Here is a 9,322-nt window from a genome sequence, read left to right as displayed (position 1 = left end):
TACTAATATTAAAAATAAAAAATATTTTAATATATGTTTTTTAAAAATTACTTTTTAAAAATATTTTTTTTATTTGAGTAAATCCCAGCTCTAGAAAGCATATTTTGTAAATCCAAATGAAAAAATAAAACTCTAATTGTACCATATTCTTACAAAAAATATATATATATACGCTATTACACCATAATGAAAAACATGTAATTTTACTTGCATTCTTTACCAGTGTCACTTACAAAATGAATCCTTCATTTCCCATTATTTCAGTATCTAAATAATTTATAATTTATTGTAGGATTTTCTTAATCAATTTAACTCCAAATCAAGATTTTAAATAATTTTTAATTACCATATCTAAAAAAATCCTTAATTAACGAAATCAATTTTAATCACCTAAACAAACTATTAACTAATATATTTAATTACTCAAACGGCATTTTAAACGATGCGGCTCTTCGTCACCTTAAATTTTGTTGGCCCATCTCCTGTCCTCAGCCCTTTAGGCCCCATCAAATAACATTTTTTTTTTAGAGATACCCTGTTCTGACTTCTGTGTCTATAAATACCCTGTTCTGTCTTCCCATTACCTCATTTCCATACACGACACAAGAAGAAGAAGAGTGGTGTCATATTGCTAATCACACTACCAAACACTTCTCTTCTTCTTGTTACCTCTCCACATTTCTCTTATCAATTCTTCTTCAATGTCTCAACGAACTTTACTTATCCCTTTATCATCCTTCTTCATTGCCCATTTACTCATTTGGGGTAATTATAATATTTTTAAGAGAGGTTTTGTAATTATAATTGGTTCTTTTCTTTGAATTCTTGAAATTAATGTTTATTTTTTTCTCAGGTGTTGTTTCAACAACTTTTACATTAACAAATAAGTGTGGCTACACAGTATGGCCAGGCATTCTGTCCAACGCAGACGCACCAGCTCTTTCCACGACTGGTTTTTCCCTTCAAAAGGGGGAGTCAAAAACCATTACAGCACCAGCTTCATGGGGTGGACGTTTATGGGGCCGCACATATTGCTCTCAAGACTCCACAGGAAAATTCTCTTGCCTAACAGGGGATTGTGGCTCTGGAAAACTAGAATGTTCAGGCGCTGGTGCAGCTCCTCCGGCTACGTTAGCAGAGTTCAAGATTGACGGCTATGGAGGGATGGATTTTTTTGATGTCAGCCTTGTAGATGGGTACAACTTGCCGTTGCTTGTTGTCCCCCAAGGCGGTTCTGGTCAGAATTGTACAAGCACAGGATGCGTGGTGGATTTGAATGGCGCGTGTCCTTCGGAGCTTAAGGTTACGAGCACTGGAGGCGAGAGCGTGGCATGTAAGAGCGCCTGTGAAGCGTTTAGGTCACCACAGTATTGTTGTAACGGTGCATATGGGACGCCTGATACTTGCAAGCCTTCATCGTATTCCGAGATATTTAAGAACGCCTGTCCACGCGCTTACAGCTACGCTTACGATGATAAGACTAGTACCTTCACTTGTGCCTCCGCTGATTACCAGATTACCTTCTGCCCCGCGCCTAACACCAGGTAAATCTCCTCTCCACCTTCGTCACTTTTTTGCAATGTTAGAGGGTGTGTTTGTTCGAGAAAAAGTAAAAAAGAGCTTGCAAACATGAACGTTGAGCTGACCGTTTTGTCCTCATTTACCACCTGGCTTTAAGTTACTGCCAGCTGAAGGAACGTTTGAGAAAACGTCGTGTCAGTTTTTGACATAATGAAGTGAGCCGTTGAAAAATCATATCACTTCAGCACTACGCTAGCATTTTTATTTTTATTTTTTGCAATTCGCGGCATAGATTATGCTTTTTTTTTGCAATTCGCGGCATAGATTATGCTGTATTTGATGATACGGTGGAGGATGATATTTTTTTAAAAATATTTTTTATTTCAAAAATATTAAAACAGCTTTTATAAATGATTTTTTATTTGTAATATTAACACATTAACATTATTAAAAATATAAAAAAATTCAATTTTTTCAAAATAAATATTTTTTTAATAAATATCTGAAAGTAAGCATCTATCACGAGATAAATAATATTGTTTAACATCTTGCCAGGTTTCCTGTAGAGTGTTTTGCAATTGTCTTTCTCAATCTCGAGAATTCCTTAAAAAATATTAGAATTTACCGATGAGAATCTTAGTTATAATGCTTTCGAACCTAGAAAATTCGGCAGTATTTCACTGTAGGAAGTAAAGTAAAGCATTTTTATACAATGAGAGGGGCAGTAGGATCCGGTTCCTTTTCATGAAAAAGAAGGCATGTTGCCTAAATTAATGCGCGTCTCTGGCATCATGCAATAAGTGGTCTCCAGAACAGGTGGCTGTATCCGAAACATTTACACAGAAGACCACACATCCTTCCAAATCCCCACAATAAATTCAGTTTTTTACTCGGATTTGTAGAGTGAATGAATATCGAGGGTGCTAACGGTTATGTTTATGGTAACTTGTGCAGCCAAAAAGCGTCACAGGAGCAGAACTCTGAGAATACGAACACAAATACCAAGACACCACTCATCAACGGCACAATGGTGTACGAAGGCGCCTTGAGCCAAAATGGAGCATCACCATCCATGTATGACAACGTGTTAGGATCACACGTTACTGCGGCCATTGTCAGCTTCACAGTTGCAATTTGGCAGTGGCGGCAGCTATTCTAATTTATAAGTCCTATAAACAAATATATATGTACACACCAGAGCAGGCCCCTTGAAATCTCTTTCTTTCAGTCTAGTTTACGCTCTTTGCAGGCATGAACCTGCAAAAATCGGCCATCCGAATTTTTACGCAAGTGGGGCTGTCGGTTCTGAAGGAGTGGACCCTAGTACTTTTTTGAGCTCTTTTTCATGCATGGGCCATGTGACCCTACGGGTTGGCCAAACTGACGTGGAATACGTGGAATTGAGTCATGATTGAAAGCTCACACGTCCATTGAAGATCACTCCATCCACTCCTCCACAAAGGAAAATCCAATTCATTGTTGTCCTGTACGGGGGTCAAATACTACTAAAGAGGCTGAGGAGATGGTGTGATTAGTGATGGTAGTGGTGCAAACTGCATGAAACTCTTTCCTTTTTCTTTTTAGCGTTTAGGTTATTGTTATTATTATTACTATTATTTTATCAAAGGAGGGGATGGGATTCATTTGTTGGTTTCGATAGCGTGTGAATTGTATTGCGTTACCACCGCATTTGGTGCCCAGATAATAAAACTCTCATCTAATTTCATGTTTGTCTGCATATTTGATGTCATGTTGCCACTGGCATTCTTTAAACATCCATGAAATTGAGAGTTTGGCAATAATTGCAACTGTTCTGAAATTGGTTATTAAATAATGGTGCAAGGGTAGATTGGATAACATAAAGAAAGCGGTAGTGTTTTGAGCGTGGAAGGTGATGCTAGTACTTGCCAGCATTAGATAAGAGCCATTGTGGGCAAGTAACCCATCAGACTATCTCTGGCATATTCGAGAACCCCACAAAAAATTGATTCTTCAGCTGTAATAGGATCGACTTTGTTTATAATACAAAGAACAATTAATTTTAGGCCTTTAGCCAACAAAATCTCAACGCACTATTTTACTGTTAGCACGAGGGTTTTGATCGTGCTATACTCCAAGCTGAAAGAATCATATTTATATTTACATAACTTGATGCTATTTGACGGGTTGATTCGAAGGTTTTAGAATGTAGAACTTAACCCAGGCTGATTTTTAATTTAATTAGACAAGATATTAACTTAAATAAAATTTAATTAATTTTATCACGTTTTTAATGATCTGATTAAAATCAATTTAATTCAGACATAATAGTTAACATAAACAACATAGAAAAAACAACATTAATTAAAGTGATTTAACTACTTAACCATCTAATTTTCAAGTTGATCTAATAACTCAATAACCCAGTTTCTTTTTCGAGGCCATTCCCAAATCAAATTTAACAGCTATGATCATGATTTTTCTCCCTGAAAAACGAAAATTTCTAAAATCCAAGCAATGGCAGACAAGGACTCAACCAATCCATAAACAGATGTTAGCTAATATCGAAGGCTAATTTTTCCATGCCCGAGGGTGGGAAATTAATAGCCTGGTCAAATTAGGAGTGGGAGAAAATTCTGTCTAGTTTGGTGTAGATTGAGAAGGTTGGAATTGAAAATTTTGATCAAGAGGGTACTGTCACATCTCATACCTGCTCGTCAGTTCGATATTGAGGGCACGAGCATCTCGATCGGCCATGTTCTGTAGTTTGATATGTTTCTTCCGGGCCTGGAGCATCGCATGTAGCTTAGCAATCATGCACATTAGAATTCAACGATAAGTGCCCGATGCCACCGGCTAAAGCCAAGATCACACCGGGTACTGTCATCCACTGATTGATTAATTGCATATTCACAAGACTCACAGCCTAATATTCATATTTTTGGACATATCTTTGCTTTAAATTGATAGCATCTCTTTCTTTCTTTTTTTAGCCCTGGCTTTCTATAACCTACGAGTTAGCTTGAATCTGAACTTGTTAGACAAGACATTCGACCATCACGCTTCCTTGTATAATTTCTTGTTTCAGTGGATTACCATGCACGTATGTGCCCCAGTTGTGAGAGACAGGGCGGGTAATCGTTGAGTCTAAGGCACAATTGTAAATTTTTGATCAACCCGGGGGGTCAACCCCAGACCTGAACCAGCCCGGTCAGCACCATGGAAAAAACAAATGTTGTTTAGTCACCATAGTCACGCATGTTAATTAATTTCCCCGGCTAAATCGTTGTGCACCTGTGTTGCGTCTCTCTCGTTGTTGAAGAAAGGAAAACAAGCATTTCGCCATGCTTAGCCGTCGCATTAGGACAATGGTAGGCGAGGTTGCAAAGAGGACTGAAAGTCAAAGATAACTCACGTTCGTTTGACGAGTACCCACAAAAATTGACTTCGAACAATTCCCTTCCTTAACCTTTTTATTTCTAATGAATCCTTTGTTGTTTGATTAAATTCTTGTCAAATCTGTAAAAAATCATGAAAGTAAAATAATGATATTGTTAAAATATGGCCGCCACAAGGATATGGAATAAATTATGAATAAAAGGGCATTGTGAGACCGTGAACTTGAAGAGAATTAAGTGTTTCTGTGTGCAAACAAATGGGGTTTACAATTATCCTTGTGTTTGTTACTTGAAAAAGACGTTTTTTTGTGCGCTTGCATGAACACTACCTGTTTGCCGCCTCAAGAAAGTTTCTTTTTTTTTTGTTTACTTTTATGTGTCAAATTTTCATACATGAAAATCATTCATAATCACGCTTTGAACATTGAAAAAAGATCGATGGCGTCTCATAAAAAATATAAAAACTTAGGCAATCAGTTGGTGATAAATACTTAAACCATATAGGTAGCTACCTGAGGCAGAACCTTAATTTTATATTTGTCAAATGACTAGGATTAAACCTTGTTATGATTCATCCTTAGTCTAGGCCGAGTATAAAAAAAATATCAATATAAAATTGGCTAGATCAACATGAAAAATTAACTCATATTTTGACCCTTTTTTTTTAAAAGATATCATCTTTATTTTTTAAAGAAATTAAACAGTTTTTTTTATTTGACTTAAATTAACTCATTAAATTTCTAATCCTACTCTTAGATTAAGTCATATACCAAGCCAAGTTTAGTAATTTTGATAGCTTGGGGTACGCTTTTTAACAATTTTGAAGTGGATGCCAAATTTTTTTTGAAAAATTACGAATTATTAAGGGGAAATAATTCAGCCATCCCTTGGGAGGTTCATGGATGGTTGACCCCTTCGTATGTCCTTAGCCTTGTCTATTTTTATGGTTAGAAAATATTTTTGTATTAATTTTTTTAGTGTTTTTATATTATTTTAATATATTGATGTTAAAAATAAATTTTAAAAAATAAAAAAATATTTTAATATATTTAAAAATAAAAAACACTTTAAAAATTAAAACCAACAACATTTTAAAAACCAACAGACTTTTAACTTCGACGAAGTGCCCCGCTAGAGTTAATCTTCATAAACTTGGCCCATTGCAAAACTTTGTTCCATTGAAATGAAGCCCACCCCTGTACGGGCTATGGTGTCCAAATAATTTTACAAAATGCTGGGCGCCTTCAAGCTACCTGCTCGAGTCCCCATTGATTCTCCGAAAAGGTTGAATCTACTTTCCAATATTTTTTTACACCATATCTTCGAATTAAATCTAATGACAGTTGAATAAAACCATGAACGAATCACATGTGCGGATCATTTTCTTTTGTAAATGTAATAATATTCAAAGCCAAAATTTATGGAAGCTGCTGCTTGTGTCTAAATATAATAATATTGGTTTGCATTGAATAGTAAGTCAAGCAAAAATCTTTAATTATCCTAGAAGCAGCCACACTCCTCCCTTTGATTTTTTTACTTGTAAAGGGGCAAAATCTTAACTTGGAAGATAGTGTCGAACATCTCAGTACTGTTCCCAGAGATAATGAAAAAAGAAGGAATGACATGCTGTAATGACAAAATAACACATCCTTCAAGCACTTTATACACATGCATTCCCTTTTTATCTTGCATTTATATCCACTTGAGTACTCAGACACGTCCCTTTAGTCCTTGTCTCGAATTGCTTGATGTAAGCTAAGTGAATGTTCCGAAGAAGCTTCATCTGATTTAAAGATGACAGATAAAAGCATGTCCACTGATCGTTTTTTCGTCAACATACCATTCAATCCAAAATGTATGAGATCATGTATGCACGTAGGGTGCTCTAGTTAATTAGTTGAATTGACCCCAAAAGTTGTATTTTCTTATTGGTTCTTTGGTCATCGTCAATTTACTTATCAGAGATTTCAGAATTTAGCCGAAACCAAATTAACAATAGATGAAGTAAAGTAGCAAAGATTGCTAAAAACTGACATTATAAAATTTGAAAAGGCAAACACTCCTTTCTAGGTCTTCAAATCGCAGACATAGCTATAGTTAGCGTGACGCAATTCTTTAATAAAGATAGCAAAAGGAAATGGTTAAAGGAAGTTGGGAAGATTAGTTTGTGATGATGACAATTATCTAGACGTACTTTACACGACAGAAAACATGGCAAAGGACATCTGATATGTCGAAAGAAGTATATGCATATGCTAAAAGGAAATAGATGGAGATTATCAGTTTCCTTTTCTTATCGGGTATGTTGTTGACACCCCCCTTCCCATTCTGCTTTTTTCAAGATTTCGTGTACGTTTGGACAAAAAATTATGTAATAAATTCGTTCTTAGGATCGCCAAGTAAGAAAACTATCAGCCTGGTTACGGTAATTAGTGGTCTACGCAACTTACATGTACGTACAATCCCTGCACATTGTTTGGAATTCAAAACTCATTGCAAGATATACTGTTCTGCTCACACTTGCTAATTAAGGCAAGTATGCATGCATGCATTGCATTCATTTGATCATCTACTCACGCGCACACACTTATCTTTAAATATAATTAAGAACCCTATGCTGTCAGATGTGCCATTTTTCTCAATAGCTAGCTTTCACCTCATGTATACGCAGCAAGGAGTGTACCAAGCACTACTAATTAATCTGACTGGACATGTTTTCTTGTCTAAAAGATACAGGGCCTAGTATGGAAATGCCTCGGGAAATTTCTTGTAATTTAGCACATGGTAACGACTATGGCAGCAAACCCCAAACACTTTCAGAGTAGACATTCCACTTTCGCTTGTCAGCACGTATATTAATACCCCATAAAATGCCTGTGAACAAGTCTTGCATGGTCAAAGCACTTACTTTGGCAGCTAAAGATTTTCAACAAACATCATCCGCAAAACAAAATAATCCTGTTGATCTTGTGGCCTATGATCTAATCCTTATCCTTATATTAACAAACAACTGCTCCACTTTTGTGAATACTGGCTAGCTTTTTTGACACCCCTGTGTCATAATCGATTACCACGTAATTGCAAATTAATTGCAATATATTGGTCACTTGTAAGTCAGTTAATTAGTCTTTCCTTTTGCTTTGTTTGACTAATTATCAGCACTATCTTTTAAAGTAGGAGCAGCTTTTCATGCCTAGCAGAGAGAAGAAATCATCTCGGTGACTTGTAGACAGAATATGATCAGTAAACTTCAGCAATTATAGCTACAGGAAACGTATATTGATCTTTTTGCTCGTACTAGTACAATGTAGAAAGATTAGCAAAAAATTATATGTTGCCATAAACACATTATTTTCTTCGTAGCTTAGTGTGCTCGTTGTGGATGCTCTCCGGGGTTCTTTCGAAATTGAACTGGATGGGAAAGACACTAAACCTTTACAAATCATAGCCAGCACGGTTACATAAAGAATGCCTGGATCAAACGTCTGTGCCATGTCAGAACCTCTGAATGAAAAGCATTCAACTTTTTTATATTCAACATGGACTGTCACCTTTCTTTCATCAAATTAGCATGTGCTCTATGAATATTCCGGACGTGGATTGTCCAAAGCCTTTGTATCATTGGGTAACATCTTGGTTGCCACTGCGCGAATTCCATGTTGTGTGGATGGCAGCTTTTATTTGGTGCCCTCTTTCGAGGACCAGAACTTGAGCCTAGCACCTTAAACCACTCGGTCATCCTGACTTGATGGCTGAAGAGCTGTTATGTTTCACATAGTAAATTCAGGAAATGATCGGTAAGCATGGCCAAGAAAGATAAACCGGCGGTGCAGTGCCTGTAAGTAACGCGGAATTTGATCAAGATGATCGGTCAGCACAGCCAAGAAAGATGAGCGGACGGGTCCCACGAACAAGTGGCTTCCAAGGCACCATGGACTCACTGACGTGGATGAGCATCAACATTTTCAAAACCGAGGCATCTTTTTTTTGCTAATTTCAAAAGCCAAGGCGGTTCATGAATCCTTCCTTTTGCTTTAAAGGTTCCACACCAGGCCCCATGTTTCTGCGATCGGGCTCAGCCCAATAGACTCTCGAGTTTTCTTTTCTAATCCAGTTTTTAATCAAGGCATAATGCACACTAAACTCAAATTCGGTCTGGTAGAGTACCATTCAATGATAAAATGGATCTTGCATGAGTCATCTGAAGCATTATTCTTTGTACTCTATAAGGATTTTAATTTCAATTCAACTTTTTCGCAGTGACATAATTAAGATCTTTGTCGTCTATACCTTAAATTGATGTGTTTATAAATAATTTCTTTTTGTATTTTTCCTGACCCCAGATGTGAAATATTAATGGATGAAGTAAAGTCTATACCAATTAAATGATATAAATATTTAATAAATTATTATTTTGTCAATAG

The 9,322-nt window shown here is 36.4% G+C and overlaps 1 protein-coding gene across 1 annotated transcript; it reads left to right on the top strand.

Moving 5' to 3' along the window:
- The first annotated feature begins 561 nt into the window (after positions 1-561).
- Positions 562-3,259, top strand: LOC105132953 (thaumatin-like protein 1). The gene is made up of 3 exons (XM_011036708.1): positions 562-765; positions 854-1,544; positions 2,476-3,259. Exons 1-3 carry the CDS (start codon positions 702-704, stop codon positions 2,678-2,680), a joined length of 960 nt encoding a protein of 319 aa, XP_011035010.1. The 5' UTR covers positions 562-701; the 3' UTR covers positions 2,681-3,259.
- The last annotated feature ends 6,063 nt before the right edge of the window (positions 3,260-9,322 follow it).

Source organism: Populus euphratica, unplaced genomic scaffold, assembly GCF_000495115.2.
Source record: "Populus euphratica unplaced genomic scaffold, PopEup_1.0 scaffold68.1, whole genome shotgun sequence".
In the NCBI taxonomy this organism is placed as follows: Eukaryota; Viridiplantae; Streptophyta; class Magnoliopsida; order Malpighiales; family Salicaceae; genus Populus; species Populus euphratica.
Note: the sequence above shows the minus strand (reverse complement) of the source record. Positions and strands in the feature narration are given on the sequence as shown.

Coding starts and splice junctions, on each gene's coding strand:
- LOC105132953 (XM_011036708.1), top strand. CDS start 702: ATGTCTCAACGAACTTTACTTATCCCTTTATCATCCTTCTTCATTGCC. Junction 766..853: donor TGCCCATTTACTCATTTGGG/GTAATTATAATA, acceptor TTTTTTTCTCAG/GTGTTGTTTCAACAACTTTT. Junction 1,545..2,475: donor TGCCCCGCGCCTAACACCAG/GTAAATCTCCTC, acceptor TAACTTGTGCAG/CCAAAAAGCGTCACAGGAGC.